Genomic DNA, 25651 nt, shown 5'->3' with positions numbered 1-25651 from the left:
GGGTAAAGTACAACAAACAAAAGACAAAGACTACAAGTGCAGTACAGTATTTTCTATGTGTGGAAGAAGAGTTATCAGGACGGACTGTGAGTGTTTGATGCAAATCAAACCCGATTAGTCAATGTTCTGCTGTGTCACCTTCCAGATTCTGGAGGGTAATTAATTCTGTCGGTGTTCTGCTGCAACGTCTCCGCTTTCACTCTTCGTCAAATCGACGACTGACATTGTCTTGTGTGTGCAAATAAAGTTTGTATTCAGACAGCATTGTGAGATCTCAGACTGTGCCTGGGAGTATATGGCATAATTAACCAGCGTGGCAAAAATCTCAAGAAATAAGTGAACCTGCCGTGACATTACATCTCAGTGGGAAGCTAACTTGGCAACTATGGAGATGCAGAGCTTGTGAGAGTTGCTATACTGCAGGGAGTCATTTTGAGAATTTCTCGGTCATTGCATGATGTAATGTCTCTGCAGCTCATACGACCTCTGCAAAGATTATAGAAGTTTTTGCCAAAAGGCACCGAAGTGCACCATAACAGGATGTGATTTGTGATGCTGTTGTAATGTCATTGTGATTTCACTTAAACGCCATACTCTGATACTTAACAGAAAATCCAGAACAAAATTCAAAGCATTCCTTGCATGCTGCAATTTTTCCATCCTTACCCCGTACACAAGCTCGCCAACCATGCCATTCCATATCTTTGTCTCTGGATCCCTCGCTCCGTATTTCCCATCTGGTACAATGGAGATCTTGTATTTAATTCCGATGTGTTTGGCAATCTCAGAGGCAAGGTCCACACAGTATCCCTCATACTGGTCGTTGCCCTCATAAAGCTCCCAGTTCTTCTTCAGCATCACGTAAGGACCCTCCTACAAAACCAGCATAAGGGAAGAAGGACAGCTGTTTGGACGAACATGATGGCAGGAATTAAGAGGAACCAGTCTGCTTACGAACAATGCACCACGCATGAAACACGTACAAAGAAAATTTATGTTATTCTTGTGAAAAATAGACATGTATATAGATTTTAAGGAGAAGCTTATATTGAACTTCTTTTTGTAAAAACAATTTTTGAGTAACAAATCTCTACAAGATATGAAAATAATGCAAAGCTACAGGATTGAATAAAAGACCAAAGAGCAAATCAGCTGAATTTTATAAACTACATACACATCACCCTACGATATCTTAGCGTACATACAGGACCATGTCCATATAACCCACCATCACATTATCCGATTCATGTGTTAGTAACTGTGTAGTAACATAAAATCTCACACACAAACTACCTTGTTAGTAAAACACAGAAGCCAGAACTTGATAAAAAAAAATGATAGTTGATAAAATGGGAAAATATCTATATATTACAGATGGTTTTTACAAGGTGAAGTTTTATATCTTGTTTTTCTAACTTGCAGCACTGTGTTATATGCCTTCGTCTACATGACTCCACAGGGACCCTCACCTGAATTAGTGCAACACTAATGCTGAGAAGAGAGAAATGTATGAGAGGGAAGAAAAATACAAAGAAGGAGAAGAAAAAGCAGAGGAGACTGGTGCTTTTAGGCGAAATGAATTCTGTGCATGCAGTTATCAAAGATGAAAGCGAAAAGAGTGAGTTTAATGTGAGGTGGTCGGTGTATTAGGAATAGCACAAATGCATCGCTGCACGTAGGATATCCACAGAGAAAAGAAACGCACACAGACGCAGAGAGTCTTTTGAGTGACAGTGCATCTATCAGAAGCAGTGAGTAATGGTATTATGCCTGAGGCAGCTTACCCTGTAATCCACATGAAACAAAGCCTATTAAAATGTTATCAAACCTGTTTTAATCAAAGACTAATCTCATCTGTTTAATCAAACAGGCCCGGTATAATACCCAACACGGCCGAGCTATGAAACAGTAAATGTGGACGATAAAACACATACAAAACGATAACATTTGAATTCTTCATTCGCGAAATTGATTCACACCAAACTCAAGTACAGTTTAATCAAGGAGAATTTTTATGCTGACATGAATCAAAGAGGTCAAATGAGCAATAAAGAACACAGATCTGGATGAAATCAATGGGAGAATCTTCAATCTGGGAAATTGAATTACATTAAGAAAAGGTCTAGCTCAAAGGAAGGCATGCAGAGGGATTAAAACCATCTCACAACAGGAGCTGAGCGATACAAACAAATCCTTCAAAGGGAAGTTGGATTTATAGATTGATCCTTATTCTCTTCAGCAAACAAAGAGCTTGAAATGAAACCATTTACTTGTGCACTTGTGTACGACTGAGGCGTAAAATGAGAAATTCTTCTCAGTGGGGGTATTTAATGACTTTGCATTTATCTAAATGTAAAGATGATTTATACTGCAGAAGAATTTCTGTCTTATATTATCTGATTCCTAATTTGGTTTATGAGTAAATATCTTGAAAATTAAAAGCATTCCCCACCGCCTCTGCTGGACATCCTGACACTGCTCACTGGATTGAGGATTACCATTCTGAAGACTCCAGTCTGGTATTTTGATTTTGGCCACCACCAAAATAAAACAAACCCAAAAAACATCAAGATAAAGTATTATCATTGTTATTTTAAGCATGTTCACAACCTGAAAAAGCTGCTCGGATAGCTGTAAACATTTCTTTTTCTAAAATATTATTTTTTAAATGAGTTCATCATCATTTTTTTTTAGTTTGCTTAGGACGTGCACGCCTTTTTGTTCTTCCACATAAACAAGGTAAAAAAAAAACCATACAGAAAATAACAATACATTTAGACAATCCAAAAACAAATACACATTACAGAGGTGCTTTTTGCAAAAAAAAAGAAAAAATTCTCCACTTTTCAGTAAAAGACTATTAAGAAAATCTGTTTCTTTTGAAGCCAAGCATTCAAATCAGTTCTTAATTTATGTTGAATATTAATGCTGAACATTTGCACTACCAAGACAATCATCGTCATCATTAAATACAAACATTTGCCCTTTGGTGCTCAGTTTCATAACATACAAAGAAAACAAAACATAAAAGAACAAAACATTTCTCCCAAAAATATGATTATCAGATACATTAGCAGCTTCCGGGGCACAAATTCCACAAACTATACATCAATCATGTGAAAAGCAAAGCAGTTTCATGTAAATGAAACAGATGCACAGAGGCATCACAATCGCATACCAGGGATAAAAAGTAAGAGGAAAGCGATAGTGTGAGGAAATCATCTTTTAAAGTACAAGTGCTTTGAATGCTGGAACCAGTTGTTATGCAGACAACTTGTACAAATATATATAAGGAAATAAGGAAACTCAAACGTATGTAATATTATAATCTGATTGATGTGGTTGCATGTTTAAAGCACTATCTATAACCTTAATAGTTTCCATTAACATATATGTGCTCAGAGCTAGACTGATACCACTCTAATTCTGTAAGTTAATTATGAAGCTGCAGCCATGAGACGGTTAGCTTAGCACAACTGTCCATTGGAATGAATGCAACCAAAGGATTAGCTGAAAAATACAACATACATCTCCTCAGTGATTTTTTAAAGCGGTCTTGAGCAATAGTTCTGTTGCTCTCTACATCCATCCGTAAAACACGGTGGAGGTACTGTCGTGGTTTAGAGCAGCTTTTCAGCTAGTGGGGTTGGGGATCGTTTCAAAATGAATTATGAACACAAAAAGGTACCATCTGGTAAGCATCTGATTGGCAACAGTTTCATGTTTCAACATGACAGTGATCCCAAATATACTGCCAATGCAGTGAAAGCATACCTTGATAAAAAACACACACAGTGGAACACTCTCAGTCAGGATTTAGCCTAAACAGAGCCTGGACCTCAACATGATTAAAGAAGTGTGGGATAATCTTGAACGAGAACAGAACAAAAAGGCAGCCAACATTCAAAGTGGAGCTTTGAATGTCATTCAAGAAGATTGGAGAACTACAGTTCAGCTAAGAGAGTTCAGACTGTGTTGAACGTTTAAGGTGTCATACCTTTCAAGCTTGTTAGAATTGTAACAAGCTATTTATTTATTTATATATCTCTATTTCCATGTATCTTTGCACATGTTTCAATAAACTGCTACACCTATTTCCCATTTTCATTTTGAATAAACCACTCCATTCCTATTTTTGGAGCTTAATTTGAATTTGAGATTGTTTCTGATATAATTGGTTTAAGGTTTATGTAATAATCAACTTAAAATCATATCCACAAGTATTCGTGCACATGCTGTAGTGTCAAATGGAGAACAGCATTATTGTCCAAATCAAACTCTTGGCAGTTGGCAAATGGAAATATCTTCTAATGCATATTTATTTATTTTATTTATTTTTATTGTCAGCTTTATAGTTAATTCTGTGAATCCAATCCTGTCACGTCCAAACAACTTTCTTTGCTGACCCTGAAATGGAAGCGCCTTATCGGGTCCCTTCCTTAAAAAATAACCTTGAGCGCTTGTTTGCTTCATCTTTAATCACTGATTCTCAGCGGGAATCTTTTAGTCAGCTTGTGTTAAGGAGAATGCAGCCATCTCAATTACAAGGTCAAATGCTTGAAGTCTGACAAGTCTACTTTGCTGAGTTAATTTAGTTTTATGTAAGCCGATACACACGAAAGGATATACTATATGTATGGACACACACATTTTAGCTGAAGCTCTGGCAAAAGTGGCAGTGTATCACTTTAATGCCTCCTTAAGGTTTGTTATCAGTTTGCTCCAGACACTTTTGTCTTGCTGTGAGTGAGTGAGTTTGTGTGTGTACAAGATGTTAGCGCATGTATTTACTGCTGGGAAAAAGCATCATGTTTGGGTGTTGCCTAATGTGGCATCATGAGTTAGTGCAAGGAATGGGAGGGGAGAAGAGAGGAAGAAATAAGAATCAGGAGGTTGAAAGGAAAGAAGGATGGTAATGGGAACGAGACTAGCAGGATGAGAGGGATGCAGGGCGTTTTGGCTGTAAGAAACTACAGAAGAAAGATGAGGGAGGAGATCAGAATACAAACAGTGATCGCTACAAGGAGAATAGACGATAGAAACAGCAAGGAGGAAAGTGTGAAGGAGAGATTAAGAGAAAGAGAGAATGTGACAAAAAAAGAAAAATGGAGAAGAAGCGAGGGAGCAAGCAAAGAAGGGAAAGGGGTGTGTGAGAGAGGGAGAACAGCTTTGTAGAAGCAAATGGTTGGGGCTGATAAGACATGAAACACTTCACTCTGGTGCCAAAAAGGCAGAAATGACTTGCTATGTAAGCCAGTCAGCTAGCCTGGTGAGAAGACGAACCCCAATGCAATGGACAGTCAACCTAACTGTCCAGTCATTCATTCACTCCCCCTCAACCCCCCAACTGGATTGCAGCATTTTAAAAGCCAGATTTTTACATAGCAAGAGACATCTCACCAGCCTGCGAGCTATCTGTTCACATGACCAGAGAAGCAAGGCAGGCAGTGAGTCACAGCCTTTGTCAGTTACTTGGTCAGGCAGTCCATTTATTAAGCAATTACTGCAATCACAGTACATAATCATCTATCCGGTCACATATTTGGCCAGTTGGTCAGTGCGATTAACTCCCAGCTATTTAGCCATAAAGAAAGCAGGGCAGTTCAGCAGTTAATAAGATTATTTGAGCAGCCAACCAATGACCAGAAGACGAAGACTGCCAGTCCTTCAAGTCCTCTTCAGTAACAGTCAGTCAGTTTGTCTGTCAACATATGAATCAGTCAGACAACTAATTAGACATCAAGGCAGACTAAGTCTAACCGACCAGCCGTGCACAATCCTTTTGGTTCGTTAAAGATTTGGTTTTATTTTTTCAATAACAATATTCTTTCTTTTAAGATTAGAATTGTTTAACTTAAAATCTAACTAATATAAAGTCAGATATATTGCACTACTATGATTATAAAGCAGGGGCATAAATAAGACACAGTCATGTCCTCATGGGTGTATCTGGAATAGAGTTAAGGACTCTTTAATAATGACCATAGGCAACACATCTAACAATCTGCCCTCATCTTTGCTCTGAGATCTGTGAGGGCTTTGTTGATGCACATGTATTCATGTGTTTGTGTAACTGGGTTTCTAATTAATGTTTACTTTAGCATTTGGGTCTTGAGGATGTCTGCAATATTTCCATTTTCGTGTAGGGTCAGCTTTGGAGTATTTTCTGGGATAGTTTTTAAAAAATGCTATTCTTTTACATGTAGAGTACACAAATGATCACAGTGTCACTGTGGAAGTAAGATTAAATACATAGAGAGACATGGAAAATAGCACTGTCTCATACAAATGCCCAACAAGTCACCTAAAATTATGAGAACAGGTTTACTTTACCCTTTTATTTTGATGAAGAGATAAAAAAACAACAACAACCTATCAGAAGAGCTCAAATACACTAAAGGAAAGTTGACTGAGTAGGCATGACTGAATAGATTTACAGAGAGACACAGCATAGAGATGAAGACAGAGGAGAGAAAGGTGAGTGCTTAAAAAAATGCCGGACTGACAGTGAAGACCTGTCACTCTCCACCTACATCTTCTCTTAAAAAAAAAAAAACAAGTAAAAAATAAAATCGAAATCTGATTAAGGCAAATTCTTCTGCAGGCAGTGTAACAGAGAGGACGGTGGTAGCTGTGTTGTCCTCAAAAAGAGAAGAATCTAAATTAACGGTGTTGTCCTACAGTCCGGTGACTTTGTGCAACCAAATGTCAAACCTTGACAGACGCTGCAGAATCCATTGCAGAGCTTTCATCTGGTGGTAGCTTTGTTACGAGAGGAAGACAGGAGCACAATGAGCAAGTCAGCCCAAAACCTCACAGGGCCATGATCCTCCTTCTCGTCTCTTCTCTGTGCCGTTATTTCTTAGCCATCTTCATCTAAGCAAATATATGATGTCAGAACCAAATAATTGAAAAAAAAATGTTATACAGAAAAAAAAGAAAAGAAAGATAAGTCCTTTAAGAGCTTTAGAGAAACTCTATCAGGCTGTCTGTTCTCAGTCATTTTCGAGGGTCTGTGTTTTCTGTCTGTTGGTTTGTCTGCAGACTCGGCATCAGTGTCGCTGCAGAGGTTTCCTCATCACCAGAGGCTGCAAAGAGGAGGAGGTGGCTGAGCTAACATTAGTCAAGCCCTGCTGAGGTCACCATCCACAGAGAAATATGCAAAGACTGCAGGCATGGAGGTAGAAAACAAAGGTTTGGGGAGGCTGAAGAGGTGAGTACAGTTACAGAGAATCGAGAAGACGAAGGAGAGATGAGGGGAGTACGAGGACAGATGTGCTGGAATGTCAGATGAATGACAGACATATTATAGAATGACAGAGGGAAATAAACAACGGAAGCATGTACACACTGTTCACCATACTAATTTATTCATAACACCAGCTCTTCAACCAAAATGAGATTAATGTATTGACACAGTACAAAATAAACAGAAAACAGCACTGCACTGTCACAGATTACTAAATTGCCCTTTTAAGTATCTGATCTTGTTGATGTGTTTGTATGTTTCTCTTGCACCTGACTCGAGTCACCAAACCAAACACTGCAGTGTAGTTTGATATATTGCCAGCTGAAATGTGCATGGCTGAAGGTGAAGCTCAAACACCTAATCCAGCTGATTTAGTGTTTCTGAACTCTTTACAGCAGCATGCGCGGCTGTTTTCCTCTGCGCCAGCAGGAGTGATGACTGGATCTGGCCACCGGAGGCACTGTAGACTCACTGCACTCTCAAATCAACATTTTTGAGCCGTTGTCTGTTTGTAAGTATTTGCATGAGGGGAGGGCAATGGCGAAGTACAACTGCAGATATTTTGGTCACATTTGAGTTTTCTGGATGAAACGATGCAATGTGCCTTAAAACAAAACACCGAATTAAAGCCCGAGCATCTGTGGCTTGTTTTATCTCTGGGCTGAAATTAGTCTTTTGAGTTGCTTTCACTTGCATCACTTTGCATGCCAAATTGAATTAGACTGATTGCATTTACAGGAAGGGGATGGCCACCATAAAAACGCTGCAGATGGGTGAAGTGAAATCAAATGTAAGCGGAGGATGTGCACACATCCACCGATTAGCCCTCCTTTATCCTTGTTTGTAGAAGAAAGAGGAATAATTAAACTGGGCTGCAGAGCAGTGTCTATGTGAAAGCTATTAGAAGAGATTGGACTGAGGTCACTTCTAAATGGTGATCTGAGGTCACTTTTGGATTTGCCTACTAATGAGACATTAGTGAAATCTTCCAGGTGGACAAGTGCCACTCCCTCCTGGCTGTACTGCGAGGGCTCTATTGAACTCATCCAGCTCGTCCACTTCCAGGCTGATTTTTCTTTCAGTGTTAAAACGGTGCCATGTTGTGCCCTTGTTGGACTTCATCCTCCAGCTTTCTGATGCTGAATGTATCCAAAAAGACCACAAAGACAGGTAAACCTCACCACAGAGCTGGACTTGAAGCGCTATCAGTTCTACAGTATCCACAAAGTAACTGTGGTAACTTCCCTCTCTACGAAAAGTGATTGCATATGTTGACTGGTTACGATCGTGTGTAATCAGTAATCAGCGGACGCATTACCGTTTTCATTTGAATAATGTATGGCCCCCACCAATAAAAAGAAAACAAAGAGGGTCCAAGCTAAAAAAACATTTCTTTTTTTGATAAGTGGAAGTTTCCAAACACTTCCCATGGACGCTGAAACAATGGCTGAGGTGAGAGTGTGCCAGAGGCTGACTGAAAAGCCAGATTGTCCAGACTTAAGGGTTCAATCGTCCTGTGAACCATCAGACGAGTCTAACAACACTTAAAAGGGGCACTTTAGCCTCGTATTATCACATTAATGTTGTGGCCATTGTTTCCCCACAGTACAGACTGCAATATTCATGGCAGACTCTATTAGCACTAAGGGATGACACATGCCCACTTCTCCCTTATTTAATTGTACTGAAAATAGCCCCAGTTCACCTAGAGGGTACTTTCAAGACACCCTTCAATGAAAAGGAGTGATGCGGCTTAAAAACAAGATTCTCACTTGCTATTAGAAGATAAAATGCAAAAGGTGGAGGCTAATCTGAGTATTTTTCAATATTCAAGAAACCAGCTTGAGATGATGTGAGCTTTCTGACATTAGGTCACTTCTAGTAGCTTCAACCACACGGAGATGGCTCCATGCTTTTCATCTTGTTTCAGCATAAATCAAGGATCATTAGACCTTCGATTGTTCAATTTTGATGAATCCTTGGGAATTGTAGCTTCAGTTGCTACAGCCAGTGTGCTCTTCTGCTGTTGTAGCTCATCTGCTTCAAGGTTGGACATCCTGTGCATTAATGTTTTTATGCCTGTGAATCCTTTCGAACAGTTACAAGTGATATTGGGCTATACAATCAAACTGAATCGAATTGATGTGCTGCTATTTTGGCTTCAATAAGTGGTTACTGGTGTTACTGTTGCCTTGCAATCAGCTAGAAGTCAGGCAATTTTCCCCTCTGACCTCTGGCATCAAGAGATTATTACCCAAAGAACTGCATCTCACTAGATATTTTCTCTTTTCTGGGCCATTCTTTGTTGGCCCAGGAGGTCGTCAGTTTCTGAAACATCAGCAAGCTGGCGCCAACACCCATGCCTAATTCAAAGTCACTTAAATCCCCCTTTATCTCCATTCTGATGCTCACTTTAAACTTCAGCAGGTCATCTTGATTATGTCCATATGGCTGAATGTACTGAATCGATTCCATGTGATTGGCCGATTAGGTATTTGCATTATACCACTCGATCAGGGGTGCCGAATAAAGTGACTGGTTAGTGTGTATCCTATCCCCTGTGAAATATTCTAAGTGGGTGTTCTGTATATGAGAAATTCTCTGCCTATAGTTTTCCTATTCCATCAATTTCCACTTACTAATCTTGCTTGGAAAAAAATGTAAAATAAAAACTTATTTCATATGGTTATCATATTTTTTCTGGTGTGTAATTTTTTTTCAACATAAACTTCAAGTCTCTGCGTACGTGCTCAAGTCAAATCAAGATTCTGGTGACATTAGGCTATGTATTTTGGAACGACTGAGTGTCCGCGCTGAAGGAGAGCTTCACCCAAATAGCACCCAAACAATGGAGAAATGAAAACAGTCAGATGGTACATTACCATGATAGTTGTCACGACAACAGTCCGGTTCTCCATAGCCGAGCTGTCATTGGACAGAGCATTTTCATTCTGGACCAACACAAGTTTGTCTATGTCGTTCCAGTAACCAATCTGAGGTAAACAGAGGGATATATGGGAGTAGGAGAAGATGAATGAGAGGGATAAGAGAAAAAACATCCATGAAAATATAGTTTAATGTACTTTCAATCAGTTTTACCCTCGCACAATTTATGCAAAATGTAATTCGACATGCATGCAATACAATCGAGACAGAAAAGGTAAAACAGAATCATTAAAGGAAATGAGAAGGCGAAATAGGAGAAAATGAGACTGAGAGAAAGATAAATCAGATTGAGCAAACTCCAGGAAATTTCCCATTGGAACTGTAGGAGATATTGAGTGTGAGCCAAGAACCTTCAATAAACACACATCGCTGTCGAAGGAACAATTGCGATGCTGGAACATGGTGCTATATCTTTATTATTGGGGCTACATGTATGTGATTTTCCAGTATAGAGAATTTATAAGCTGTTCCAAATGACATCCTGTCCTCTTACTTTCTTCTCTTATTGAGACAGATTATGTTCAAACTTTACTTATTTATGTCACTGCAGATTTTATGTACCCCCAGGTTGCCTGGGAGCTGATCTCCAGTGTGTACTCCAAAAAGCCATTAATATACACAAGCTGTGATGGCTGGTTTGATTGCAGTCATCTAATGGTATTCATAATTGCAAACAGAAGTTATTAATTAAGAATTATGAAAATAATTATGGCGTAAATTATTTTTTTTATGAATGGAGGCTGAATGAAGAATGAAGCACTATACAAATTAACAGGAATTGTTTAAATTAATTGTGATTTATGTATATATCCTGCTGAGGCATCGCATTTGCTCAAATTAAGATAAACAGCATTTTCTTTGCATTTTCCTGTCTTTTAACATGGCTTTTTAGAAACACGGTCTAAAATACTTTGCTCATGGTATTGCTGTGAGTATCTGGACTCAAAAATTTATAGTCCTTGTCTTTTTTTAATGCATGAGGAACTTTTACCTTGCGCGGGCCATTGCTCTTGAGTTCAAACACGTCCATCGTGTAATTCACCCTCCGACCGTAGTGATCAAACTGAATATTCCCAGTCAGGCCCTGAATGCGCACCTGGATGAATTGTAACAGTAGAAACATAAAACTAAAATAGTTCATACAGATGTTTAAGATCGCAGACACTCAGTGAACAGTCAGGAGTACAATAGGAGTGCTTGGGCTTCTTTTTTTGTCTTCATGGTGAAGCCAAGCAAGCGGTGCTTAAACAAATAGTTCAATAACTGCAACGGGATGTTGCAACAGAGACAAAATTGAGTTTCCATTAGCAATAATTTGATGCACAGTTAACATTAAGACTGATACCCGTTATTTATTTCAATTATGCCAAACGAAACGCTTGCATTGTTTCCTATGAACACTTTGTGCCCAAGCTGAAAACCTGAATTGAGTGTGGGAATGTTAGCTGCTGCCACTAAGCAACTATAAACAGAAGAATTAATGAATGCAAATACTTTAACGGTGCTGGGTTTTTGACCCAGTGTTTTTGAGTTTGTTGTTTAATGTTCTCTGTTGATTCTTAGGTTGCCCCTCATTTGTTGTCATTAAGCGTTAGTTTGTCTTTGCTTTTAGAGGCCAAGTCTAATTAAAGTTAATATTGTCTCGTTTTCACTTTAAACATTACACTGAAAGTCTGAGGCAAATACCGCTGATGGGTAAGTACATGAGACATTAATATAAATTGATAAGATATAGAAATACGGCAGTACAAGTATAAACATAGAGACAATTGAAGTCCTGTTGATACAGTATTTTAAAACAACTGGACCAAAGCATTTATTTCCATAATATTTTGTTCTGTCATGTGCTGTTTTTATCATCAAATGGTTGGGACCTCCACAACTTTAACATTATGACCACAAAATTTCTACCGATTCACAACAGACAACAGCCGCAGTCCCTAACAGAGCATCCATGTACTGTATGCCTTATTTTCAAAATAAAAGCACTTGGATTTAACTTTCCAAAATAAAGGCACAAAACTAAGAGTTTATCTGAATGGTTTAATTAGTTTAGTTAGTGTTTAAAACCTTTTCAGTAATTTTTTCTGCTACCATTTTGTTTCAGATTATTTACAACCTATTTACCTCCAGCTTTTCAGGTGAAAGCAAAAAAAAATAAAAATTCTACATCAGCAACAATCCTAGTCTTTCTTCTTTGTTTTGTTCATTTCATTTGTTTTTTGTGTGTTTACATGTGATAATGGATAATTCATTTAGCATTCACTCTATTATAAAATTTGTACACTATCAGTGAAATTGAGCCAACCTGTTTGAGCGCACGCTCCATATCTATTCCTTGGTTCCAAGGAGCAGCTGGATTGGCCAGACAGTCACCTGCATTGCCACGGCGACTGATATCGATTTTTTGACGGCGAAGGGTGCGGAAGGCTTCAGCCATTACAAGGACACCATCATAAGTCAGAGATGAGGTATACTGCGAAAAAGAGAGAGGGGACAAAGGTTACCTCTTTGACAAGCCTAAACTTTGTATAGAACTGTATGTATATCTTAGGTCCTTCATGTTATATAACTGATAACATAAATTGCCTAAAAACTGTTTTATTATCCTTTTGCATTAAAATGTTTAGTGTGAAGTATTTCAGAATATTTGTTGCTTTCCAAGAATGTTTTTCTACAACAGTATTACTACCCACTCACATCTTTTGACCAGGCTTAGACCATCATAACTCTACATAAGGGAACATGGTCATTATGTAAACTGTGACCAGTGCCACAGTCTATCTCACTGCTCTGACTTTTATTTTATTTCTCCAGTAAATATCAATCAACACCACTATAAATGTAACATCACTGTAAATGTGCCAGGATTAGACAGAGTTACAGTTTTTAAATAAAGTCACTGTACGTGACATTGAAGCCATTTAAATGAGTTAAATTATATCATAAACGTGTTTTTCAAATATGCCATAATTCTTTGTCATGCTGATTGCCAAGGTTTACAAACGCTTATTACTGTTTCACTGGGTTGTATTATAAAATAGACTTAATACCTTTAAAATGACTTGCTATTAATTTTAATTCAATGTAAGACACTATCAGTGTCTGTGCTCTGATGAAACCCTGCAAGTGATGGTGGTCTTGACAGATTGCTTGACAAATTCATTATAGGTAAGACACAGCGCTGCAGGGAAGAATACACACACACACACTCAGCAGCAACACCCCCACCCAGGACACACACAGACACGCAGCTCCACACAGATGGAGGCAGTCAAACACTCAGCAGGCTGCCTTCACATCGCGACAGAAAGAAGTGGAGGGATGAAAATGGAAGGATGCAGGCAAGTCGGCTGAGATTCTCTTGCCAATGCTTTCCACGCCTCTGCAGGTAGTTTCTCTCTTATTGACATCCCTTGATTTGTATCCCACAAGGTGTTTTTTGCAAGGCTACGCAACTGTGTCATCCTCCTTTCATCTGTACCCTTTGAAACTAAGGAAAGCCTTTAGGCATGTGACTGACAGATGAAGACTATCCGAATCACAGAGAAAACAAAAAGTGAGCCAAGTAGTTTTCTAACTTTCAGTTTATGTCAGGAGTAGAGTACAAATGTTTTGGGGGCACAAAGAAACAGAATTACCTTTTAAAAACACAAAGTTTCAGAAAATGTTCCCCAGGATCAGATTCAATCTTTAAGTTTTCAAACAGGATAAAACATTTAGAGAAAAATATCAGGGACCGGCTTTATGATTAATATATAAAGATGAACCAAGTAGTTTTCATTTTTCACACATATTTATAAAAATTTATGCAGCTATGACGCTTTGCAAAAAGTGAAATGATCAAATCCCTCCTTTTGCAAGTGGAAGGACTTGAACATTGTCCAGTATAATCAAATGCAAGAAAAACTAAAATTATTTCTAGTAGCATCAGCTGTTATTTATCTTTAAAGCTAATAAAAATGCCATTTTGCTAACTAAGTTTGTGATGTAAACGACTCCATCCAATTCGAGCCAAAACCATATCTGACCTAAATTTCACTGTCTTTGTGTAGCTCTCTTATGGCTCCCCTGCTGTTTTCAGATCACTCCTGGAAGTATTCTGATGACTTCCACATCTGAATCTTCACCTCTTTTACTGTCACGCAAAGAACAAAAGAACAAAAATCAAACAGAGCAAAATTCTGCTGTTGGGTAGATGTTACAGCTAAAACTTGATCCTGAAAAATTTTGGACTTGGTATTTGACCCTGGCATTCACAGTCTGATCATCAGGTCAAATTCCTTTTCCACAATTCCCATGACTGTGACAATATGATGACTGAAAATACATGCTTCTGATTATTCTCTGGGTTTGGATGCTGCAGGCTGTTTCACTGAAAGCTGCTGTTTGTTTGCTGTCTTGTAGCCAAAGCCTTCCTTACTTAATTCCATGTATAGTTGTAATTTCCTGTTTTGAGAAGGGTTTTTGGTTTTCCAGATATCCAGGGTTGTTGAATCTGTTATAGATGTGTCCTTGCATGACAGCGTTTAACGTGGCGTCATGAATAACACTGGCTGAGCACGAGTTCGTCTTCGTTCAGAGGGAGAAAGGTACGGTCTGTGAGTGAAGGCTTTTACTGTTACGTTCTGTTCTAATTTTGTCTCTCCAGCATTTCCTTCTTTTTGAGACGTTGTCTGTTAGCTGTTTGTTACGTCCTGTTTTATTTTGTGAGTTGTTTGTCTCTTTTTGACTTGCTTTTAGTTTTACTGTCTTTTCATTGTCTTGCTTAATCTCAGCTGTATCTAGTTCCCATTGTGTTTCCTCTCATCGCTCTGTATACAGTCCTGTGTCATTTTGGTCGTTTTCAGAGTGTCTGTGTTTTTACGCTTGTGTGCTCTTTTTTTTTTTTTTAAAGTAGGGCTGCTGCCTTCTACCCAATATGAATGTTTAATTTTTTATCTTTTCCACCTATAAGTTCTGAACCTGGGTGTCTTTCCTGTGACAATAGCTCAAAAAAAAACAAAAAAAACGGATAAACTGGATTTGATTAAAAGCAATAACAAGAAAGATGGAAAACGTCAGGATTGTGCAAGAAGTTAATAGACGAACAAAAAGAAAAAAAAATTTAAACACTACATTGAAAAAAATATTAAATGAGTTTCTGAGAGGGAAATAACATCTGAACATTTAATTTCATACCAGCAATAATAACTAAAAGTAGAGTTTAAGTGAGTAAATCTAATGTTTACTAAGATTATTATCACGATGATCATTATTAAATCCTTCTTACTAATCATTTTGATTAAATCTGTTAACACAGATGTGGTCAACATTCATAAAGTCAGATCAAGTGTTTGAAAGAAATTTGGAAAAATTGTTTGTATCTCCTGAAGTGATCCTAATTATTATATACAACATTTTAATGAGCTTAATATATTTCTTTGACAATTACTTTTCAACAAAATCTCCAAGCAAAACAAAGAGAAACCAGCAGTTAAGAGATTTTGATTGATGGGCGGCTCAAATTCCAGCCTCAAGTGTAGAAGGGACAATTCTCAGTAGTATTTCCCACCCTGCCCATTATCAGGCCACATTTTTATTTGGCCTAAGGCTACCAGTTGCCCCAAGGTTAACTGAGCTCATTTCTTTCTTTTGTTTACAGAGCAAAAATTAGCCAAGAGCAATTTGGAGGCATCTGTTGTCACAAGAGGTAACTGGATTTCTGTTACTGTTAAATCATTCAAATCATTGTTTCCAGGTTTGTAACACAGTATATGTACATGGCAGCAAAAGTAAATACCTTCTCTGAATGCACTTAAACAAAGATGTTTAGAGGTTTTGAGATTTGAGCACTTACAGGTGTGTTTGCTTCTGTTTTGTGCATCAAAATATGTTCACTGTGTTTATCTGTCACAATCATGCATAATAGGCTTACCTCAATTAACACACTAAATGTTGTGTAAATGTTAAGGGACGATTGATGAAGCTGACATCTACTAATGAGAATTCATTAGGTGAATCTAAAACTGATGATTAGCTCATTAACACTGGGACTGGGTGAAAAATAGCGTGCCAATTAGAAATCGTAAAACCATAAATATATATTTGCATCACTGTTACTAGTTACTAGTAGTTACTGCGTTATTGTGTTTTTTTGAGGATTATTGAATACAAACAATTTCAGCAAGCGGGCAGAGGGCTGACAGCTGATGTATTTTTAATGGGTAGGTGGACATTTTTTCTATAAATAGACCCACAGGTCAGTGCTCTGTCAAGGGATTTAATTGTGAATATCTATAGGGAGCTGGAACTATAAAGGTTAAAGAAAGATATCTCAGAAAAGTGAGTAAATAGGTGACAGAGCCGACACATGACAGCAGAATATTATTCTAAACAGACACAGAACACCAAAGTCTTTAGTCTACATAATCTGTATGCATCACGTTAACCTTGAGACTTAATCACAGATAAGCCTTTTCACTGCCACATTCTGAGGTCATGCTCTGATTGGCTAAGAAGCTGTAACACATGCACCACATCACACTCTGAATGGTTCAAATACTGCGTATCCCCCTGTGGCTGGATACCTGATTGAAAACCTTCCGTGCAGCTTTTGCGTTGAATTTCAGGTACAAAGAGCAATTTGCACATCAATGGCAGTAATATGTGTGTGTGTGCACTTCAAGTAACTGTTTATTTCAATACCATGCATTTTTGAAGTAAGTCTGAATGGAAGTCCTGCATTTTCTTCATTTCATATTTTGCTGTAGAATTTATTTCAGTGCTTCAGATACCACACAAGACTATGTTTCACGTACCGAGACCTCTGTCTGACGCAGATTTCCAAAATGCATATTCAATGATAGAGCAACGTGTTTTTATTACCTTAGGTGGGCTTTCAGATCCAGGGTATTCACGCTGATCGAGTTTGTTCCAGCGCTGCATAAGTTTTATGACAATAGGCTTGCTGAAGTCCACTAACTGGAACCCGGTCACATTGGCCCCGCCGTGCATGAACCTTTCCAAAGATATGTCCTTGAAACCCTGGGTAGACCAAAAGCATGACAGAAATAAAGAAATGTGTTTGGAACAATGTAACACAAAAACCACAAAAACCTTCAGACCAGACGATGTAATGCAGTCCATATTCATCTTATGAAATATCCAAGGAAACAACCATTTAATCAGTGTAAAGAAGGTACACTTCACTAACTACACATTTATTGCCTGAGATATCTTAATGTAAGAAAAAAGTCTCAGTTTTTCTGATAAAGAAATGTGTTTTATTTTGTTTATGTATTTATTCTAACTGTGGAACCACTGTAAAAGTCAAACAAAACCCAGAACTTTCTACAGTAGATCATTTAATTGATTAACTGCTACTCAAGTACTTCGGTATCGTATGAATGGCCATGGGGGGATGTCTTTATGAGCAGGAAAAGCTGTAAAACATAAAACTTTAGTTAAAAGTCCAAAGTTTAAGCCTTCCTTCACATTTTCCAAAACTGTCCAGTGATCCAGATTGGAGACCTTGTCGGCCGAATTCTGACCCCCTGGCCATATGTTTGAGACCCCTGATCTAAGGTTCAAAGTCCTCCCACAAACTAAGATCTCCAGATTACATCCCCACAGTGGAAACTTTGTAACATTGAGGAATCACTAAGAGCAATGAAATTCCATCTAACCTGACCTGAGCCGGACCCTTTTACACTGTCCTGGAGAGAACTACTGTTCAAAAGATTTCAGGAATTAAGGTTGAAACAATGCTGATTTTATTGAGCTTGATTCCAGCAGCTTCCCAAAGGTGTGACTTTGTCAAGGAGAGACACATGATAAAATAGTAATTTAGTAAAATACATAATAGGATCTGGTAGAAATAAATAGAAAATAATTAAGATAATGTTTTTTTTAATCATTGCAGAAAATCTCCAACTCTGTAACGACAAAGACTTGAAGAATTCTTCTTCAAAGGTCCATCTTGTTTTGTCTAGTATTGCATGTCAACTGTGGATTCCTTAAGTAGGCTTTTGGAATAAAATATTACACCAACACTGTAGGAAACGTGTTTCAGAAAACAGCAGGACAACAGTTGAAAGCAACGCCAGCATCCTTACCAGGTTTGCTACGATGTAATGGTAACCTTTGACATGTTTCCCCACACTGACAGCCTGAAAAGAGAGAGGGGGAGAGAAAACGTGGATTTAATTTGGAAACCAGGGGAAAAGTAGCATTAGGGAGCACGACAGGGGTGACAAGGACAAAAAGGTGATTTCCTCCATCTCTTGCTCCATTACCTTCCTTAACAGTGGTGCTGTGGTTACTTTATTATGCTGATTAAAGGAGGATAAAATGATGAAGACTTTGGTACCATGCTGGCTAAAAACTCTGCAGACTTTTAAAATGTTTTAGTGATGTAGAAAACAGCCAGTACTTTGTCTTTTGGAGACATTCAAATTGAAATGATAAAATTTAATTTGTTCTGTTGAAATAGCTGCTTCTGAGAAATGTAGTTCCACTGAAAGAAAGCATATAATACTTTACCTAAACTTGAAAACAGGTCAAGTCTGACCCAAACACAATATATGGGTTATAAAAGCTGCAGATGATTTCACTCTTTTCATTTTTTTTTTTTTGTTTGCTATTTGATTTCAAATGTGACCTATAAGGTAAAAATATTTCTGCTCAAAACTAAAACCTGTGAGTTTTTGGTCACTGATATTATCCATATAGGGAAATGGAGCGAAAATACAGCAGACTGTGGGAATTCTGACAAAGTGGTCGAATGCATATTGAGATTAACAAGTGGCATAAACCTAATTAACAAACTGTTCACATTTTTCTTTGTCTCTCTCTCACCCACACATATCAGCGGCTTTGTACTGACGCAGACAGATGTACGTACACACACGCGCGTGCACACACAAAGATCGCAGCTGGCAGGGGCAGACAAACAGAGCAGTCTCTGTCTCAGAGCAGGGATATAAGCCAGTGCCAGCTCTGCAGAGCTGACTAGTGTGTGTGTTTGTGTCTGTATGCCCGTCTCAGTACACATGTGTGCGTTTGTGCGTGCGCCTCCTGTCTGTCTGTTCACTCAGCACAGAAGCCAATTAAGAAACAGTCTGTGTGTCTGAGATGCCGCTACTAGTGTGGGTTTGTGTCTGTGTATCTGTATGACTATGTGCATTGTAATGCTGTAATTTTAGCTTTTTTTTTTTACATATATTAAATTTCTGTGTGTTACCAGTAATTGTAGGAGTTTCTGAGAGGTATGTGCATTAGTGAATGTGCTTGTGTGTATGTTTGTGTTAGTGAGTTTATCACATATGCAAAGTGAGGATCACATGTAATGACAGGTGGCAGGACCAATGGGATGTTGCAGCCCTGAGTCACATGCTCTCTCTTTCTCACACACACTCCTGAGACCTGTCAGAGCTTAAGACTTAACCATCAAACAAGACAGACAATCTAATGAACTCAGACAGCCATAAGGTGTCCGAGCGCATGCCTTGATATTTATTACGTGGGTATATGCTTGAAATCTGTGTGCGATAGGACTCTTTACTGTCATTACTGCAATCACACACTGATGTAGCTGTTGGGGAAGTCACAGTTTTTCATTCCACATTTACGAACTCCAGGGAAAAGCTCAAATCTTGTTTTCTTTCCAGATGTCAGAAAGCATCAGGCGAGCTGCTGCAACCAGCTGAGTGGAGCAGACAGTCGGCAGACACTAGTGGTGCGGTGAAAAATCTCCATTACGGTATGTGGTACTACAGTCATTAGTAACTTAACTTTAATTCTAATTGTTTTCACTATTTCTCACAGGGTCTCACCTCATTACTTAACACAACCTATTATGTGGTTAAAAGGATCTAAAAACGCATCATTGTGCTTTGGCTGTATCTCATTAAGTGTTAAGTGCAGGTCAGTAATGTCATCTCTGCCCTCACTCAGTGATATTTGGGCAGCCATTAACTCGATCTCATGATCTTGTTTAGCATCCAGATCAGTGTCAGACCTCCATGCACCAGCAGTTGGATAATTCTTTTTTTACATTTTAAAAATTCCTTTTATTACTTGTAACCAGGGACTGTAGAGTATTTATAAATGCTGTAAATGTAATGTAGCCATTAATAAATGGCAATAACAACCTCAAACTTACTCTAAAACAGAATTATTTAACATTTAATAGACCTGTTAATTATTCCATGTTTTTCCATCCTGCTAAGTTATCTGCACCACAAATCTCTCCATATTCAACCTCCATACTCAACTAATATGAGTTACATGGTTTGCTGGCTTAAGCACTATTTTGGATTTGAGACTGAAGTATTCACAATCTTGTTGGTTAAATTTCCCAATAACAGTACCTGTTCCAGGATGCTCTGTAGTCTCTCAGGCTCCAGGTCAATGACATATTTTCTCTCCTGCCGTCGATCCAGGTCCTCTAAGAGTCTCCGATACGCCGCCTCATTGAAACTCTCCACACAGATTGCACTCACCTGTACATGTCAAATGCGCGCAGGAACACAAGAGCAGACATCATGGATAGAGTCATGCATGTAAACCTCAAGCAAATGAAAAAGCTATTTGAAGAACTAATCACAGAAATGTGAATACACAGCATGGGAGCACAGTGTGTGCATGTGGATGTTTAAATTAATATACTAGTTGTGCGCTCTGAGAAAGCATGACAATTCTTGTGCATGTGTGTGTGTTTTAGCAGGTTTCCAAGAATTTGCGCATTTGTGTGTGTCCTGACCTGCCATCCGTTCTGCCCCGCTCGCTCCATAATTGCCTGCAGTATTGCATAACCTAAACAACAGAGAGTAAGGGAAGCAAAAAAGAGAATTAATGCTGCACTAGGTACATGATGCAGTTGAAAAATGGATAAATTATGCTTTGCTGTTTTTTCCAGAAAAAAACCTAAATAAATAAAAGTGCTCGTGTTTTCAAAATCTGTTATCCTAATCATAGTTGAGGTAAAACCTTTGCACATTATACCAGAATTAGCAAAACCGTTTCCAGGTGTGCATTACGCTTAAAAACTAGGGGCAAAATGCTTAGCATTTAACGCATCTTCAACTTAATTTTTTATCTTTCAGCCTACAAAGTGTAACGTCTGAATTGTCTGTCGAATTCTGACACTCAGTGTTGACATTTCATTGAAATTAAATTCTCAATCCTTTTCCCCCTTAAGAGTAAAATAGGATTAAAAAGTAATTCATGTGTAAATACTTAGTATTTATAGTCTGGAATCAAAACTATAAAATGGACTTCTGCTTCTACAATATGAGGCAACACACCTTTGAACAGGCTGTCTTCTTAATGTGTTTCTAATGAATCTGACTTGATCAAACAAGCAGAAGGTGTCAACATGAGTGACAATGGATATAATATTACACCGAACAAGTGTCATGTTGGGTCAAGACAAATGGGAAACATGTAATAATAAGTAATAACACAATGCAACAGCAATATTCTTTCTTAATATTGGCATGCGGCCATGTTTCTATCACAATGAGCGCTGAAACAAACCTTGATGCTAACTCTCTGAGCAAAGCAGATTCAATCAAAATAAAATGATATCACAATTCGCTGAAAGTCACATGGACACAAAGGCAGAGAAACACAAGTACAGCGGGAGTCTTCTAAAACACAAGACGAGAAAGCACACACTCTAGTTTGACCTTTTTAACCACTAGACTGATGCTATATAGAATCATACATGTGTCTAAATGAAAATGTCTGTGCCTAAAACTTAACCTAAAACTCTAAAAAGGTCAAACTTGGTGTAAAAAATAACCCAACTTTTGGAGAAAAATAAACTGACAAAAAAGATTTTGTGAACTTACGAAATTCACTAAACTAAAAGAAAATATGTTTTTGACATTTTGTTCACATGTGTCATCACAACCTGCCTGGATGAGACTTTGCTGATTTTGTTTATTAAGAAATTAGCAGGTGTGCGTGACCTGGAGTCAACCGCCTTCACAAAGTGCTTTGTTTTTACTGCAATAACCAGTTTAAGACTAGCTAATAAAAACTAAACTAAAAATCATCATTTTGCATTGCACCCTGCCTTTCGCCCTGTGACCGCTTTAGCACACCTGCAACCCTGAACTGGTGAGGCAGAAGAAAATGAAAGAGTGGATAAAAACTAAACTCAAATGAGCTTATCTGCTTCAGAAACTAAACTGTATTGAACACAAAAAAAATCGAAATGAAATCAGAATTCAAACTAATTGCAGAATACAAACTGATTATATTGTAAGTTACTCAGGTGTTTTGCAGTATGTGTGCCTTCCTATGTACTGTTTTTACACATATTATCTAATGCTTTCAGAAATGGGTATGCACTAATGTAATCTATTTGAATTTGTCTGTGAATGCATTTGCCTTTGCATGCACATGTGCAGTTCTGTGGACATCCACAGTTCGTGCCTCTGTGAGTGCGTGTTAGCAGCTGTCTCTGGAGCAGAGCAGGGTGCATAAAACAGATCACAGTGTTACTGCCTATTTTCCAGCACATTACAGGCAGCAGGTCTTGATGGGAGCCTGTAATGAAGGGCCCTGCCTTGGCCAAGTCATGGGTGAGTACAGCCCAAATTCTTACGCATCCATCTTTCGCTCCATTTCTCCCTCCCATCCCCCTTTCTCTCAAACATTTCCCCTCCTTCCTGTGCTATATGCTACTGTACATACCCAGAGGCTTGTGATTTTGTCTGTCTACTTATTCCTCCTTTCTGTAATGCTCCCCCTGCCATCCTCCACTGCCCCCCCATCTACCTCCACTTTCTCCTCTTCCTAGCCCTTGCCCCCGTCACCTTGTTTGTCTCCTCCTCTCATGACTCACAGCTAATTTTCTGTCTTTTTGACTTTGCCACCAGCACGACTGACCTAACCTGTGTTTCCTGTTCCCCCTTTTCCTTCCTCTTTTTTTCCCCTTTTGCTCCCCCAGGTAATAACTTAAAACAACGAAGGCCACAGGATGCTGGCTGAGGCACCTACACACACGCACACACACACACCCACTATAGTACGGTCTGGGGACTTTACGTCATGTTTGACCTGTGTTTCACTCCCTGTGGCTGGGGATTAGTCTGTGTGGGAGTGTATGTGTGTGTCTATTTGTGCACACATGTAGGTGTGTGTGAGAGAAATAACGTGCCAAGCATCCCCATGACAGTGGTTAGGGTCTGAGGGCATCAGCTGTGCCTGCTCCACTAACTTGCGTGTGCTGCATTATGGCATGGTCGAATCAAAAGCAGGTGAACGCCGCGAGAGCTGAGGCCAAATCTTTGTCTCTGGCTGAAAAGTGCCAAATCACCACTGTTTCAGAATCAGAATCAGAATCAGAATCAGAATCAGAAAGGGTTTTATTGCCAAATGTTGAGCAGGTTTATAACATTAGGAAATTGCTGCGGTGCTTCAGTGCAAACATACTGTCATAAATCACGCTTAAATAGACATGAAAAAATAAAAATAAGAATAAGAATTAAAGTGCTACGTAGAAAGATATATACATGAGTGCAGGTGGTGATCAGTGCCAAACATGGAATGATGCAGTGAACACAGCGTAGGGTCATGTGTTAGTGGTGGGAACAGTCATATGGTTATTGTTCATGTGTCCAACAGCAGAGAGGAAGAAACTGTTCTTATGGCGAGAGGTTCTGGTGCGAATGGACCGGAGCCTCCTGCCTGAGGGGAGCAGGTCAAACAGACTGTGTCCAGGGTGAGAAGGGTCAGCTGAGATCCGAGCTGCACGCCTCAGCTGCTGTCCTTATAAAGTCTGCTCATTAATAATAATAATGGATTGGATTTATATAGCGCTTTTCAAGGCACCCAAAGCGCTTTACAATACCACTATTCATTCACTCTCACATTCATACACTGGTGGAGGCAGCTACAGTTGTAGCCACAGCTGCCCTGGGGCAGACTGACAGAAGTGAGGCTGCCATAACTCGCCATCGGCCCCTCTGGCCCCTACTGCCCTACCAGTAGGCAGTAGGGTAAAGTGTCTTGCCCAAGGACACAACGACCAGGACAGAGAGCCGAGGGATCGAACCGGCAACCTTCCGGTTACAGATGCGATTCTCAACCCCCTGAGCCACGGTCGCCCATTGCCAGTAATAAAACCTTTGTGTTTCCATGAGAACACAGGGCTAAATATGGGAGTTACTTTATGAAAAAAAAGAAAAAAAAAGAAAAGAAAGGGTTAAGGGTAAGAGGGGTACGCCCTTACTGCTTTTATAGGAATTAAGAGGGTCAGTAGCAGCTGGGTGCTGCTAATCAAATGTCCTTGATTAACTGATCATCTGCAAGTCTGAGCACCTCTATGAAAGAAAAAGTTTTGACAGTTTGATATTCTGGAGGATTCAGGAATGTTTTAGCTCAATGCTGCAATCTTCCCAGGAGCTGACGTCCCAGGAAATCCACCATATAGTCAAACAATGCAATGCTCGGCCTTAGAAATGCAAAACACCTCCAAGCAATAGGTCTCAGGGTCTATAGGCCTCAGTAAGTGTGTTAAATGTTAAAGTTTGTCACAGCACAATTAGATGAAGATTGACTGGTAAAAAAGTACAACTTTTTTTGAAAGGCTGCCATGAGAAAGCCTCCCCTTAAAAAACAAAAACAAAACAGGGCTGTATGACTTAGGTTTGCAAAGATGTTTTTGAAAAAAAAAGTCAAGGCTTTAGTGCTTGCATTGGAAAGACATGACCAAAGTGGAGATGCCCAGCAAAGTGCCAAGATTGGTGAAAACCAAACACAACATATCAGCACAAACACCTCATGCCAACTGTTAAGCACAAGCATGGAGGGTTGATCATTTGGGGGCTTGTTTTGAAGCCACAGGACTTGGGTCATCCAACAGGACAATGATCCCAAGCTCAGCAGCAAATCTATAACAGATAGGCTGTAAAAGAAAAGAACCAAGGTGCTGCAAAGACCCAGTCGAAGTCTAGCCCTCAATGCTGTGAGACGGTGTGCGGGACCTTAAGCAAATGCACGCAAACCTCAAATTACAACATTATAAAGCAGAGCGAGCTAACCACAGCAGGTCTTTATCCTGTCTCACCCCCCAGTTGGTCACGGCAGATGGCTGCCCCTCCCTGAGCATGGTTCTACTGGAGGTTTCTTCCTGTTAAAAGGGAGTTTTTCCTTCCCATTGTTGCCAAAGTGTGTGCTTATAGTGGGTCATATGATTGTTGGGTTTTTTCTTTGTATAATTGTGAGGTGTTTACCTTTATAATATAAAGCGCCATGAGGCAACTCTTGTTGTGATTTTGTGCTATAAAATAAAACTGAACTGAATTGAATTAAATGTCAAATACTAAAAATCAAAAAGAAAATTATTACTTTAATTTAAAAAAAATTTTAACACCAAGGATGGATCCAGAAGCTACTGGATCATGTGGTGTATGTAGTATTAACAGAATGGCATTGAGTCCTATGAAAACAATGACACAC

General features: G+C 39.0%; 1 protein-coding gene across 3 annotated transcripts in view; it reads right to left on the bottom strand.

Annotated features, from left to right (window-relative positions):
* The window catches only part of gria4a (glutamate receptor, ionotropic, AMPA 4a), a 128077-nt gene that overhangs the window by 34803 nt on the left and 67623 nt on the right, over positions 1-25651 (bottom strand). For 2 of the 3 annotated variants that reach the window (XM_005720719.1, XM_005720720.1), the window contains exons 4-11: positions 20940-20992; positions 20548-20679; positions 18292-18345; positions 17063-17221; positions 12504-12671; positions 11187-11291; positions 10132-10242; positions 667-873 (exon numbers count right to left, since the gene is read on the bottom strand). In XM_005720719.1, coding sequence (XP_005720776.1) covers positions 667-873; positions 10132-10242; positions 11187-11291; positions 12504-12671; positions 17063-17221; positions 18292-18345; positions 20548-20679; positions 20940-20992 — 989 coding nt within the window. Of the gene's footprint in view, positions 1-666; positions 874-7043; positions 7089-10131; positions 10243-11186; positions 11292-12503; positions 12672-17062; positions 17222-18291; positions 18346-20547; positions 20680-20939; positions 20993-25651 lie in introns of those variants that run through there. The other variant, XM_005720721.1, reaches the window with a different exon arrangement.

The sequence above is a fragment of the Pundamilia nyererei genome, unplaced genomic scaffold (genome assembly GCF_000239375.1).
Source record: "Pundamilia nyererei isolate P.nyererei 1_Seehausen unplaced genomic scaffold, PunNye1.0 scaffold00003, whole genome shotgun sequence".
Lineage (NCBI taxonomy): Eukaryota > Metazoa > Chordata > Actinopteri > Cichliformes > Cichlidae > Pundamilia > Pundamilia nyererei.
Note: the sequence above shows the minus strand (reverse complement) of the source record. Positions and strands in the feature narration are given on the sequence as shown.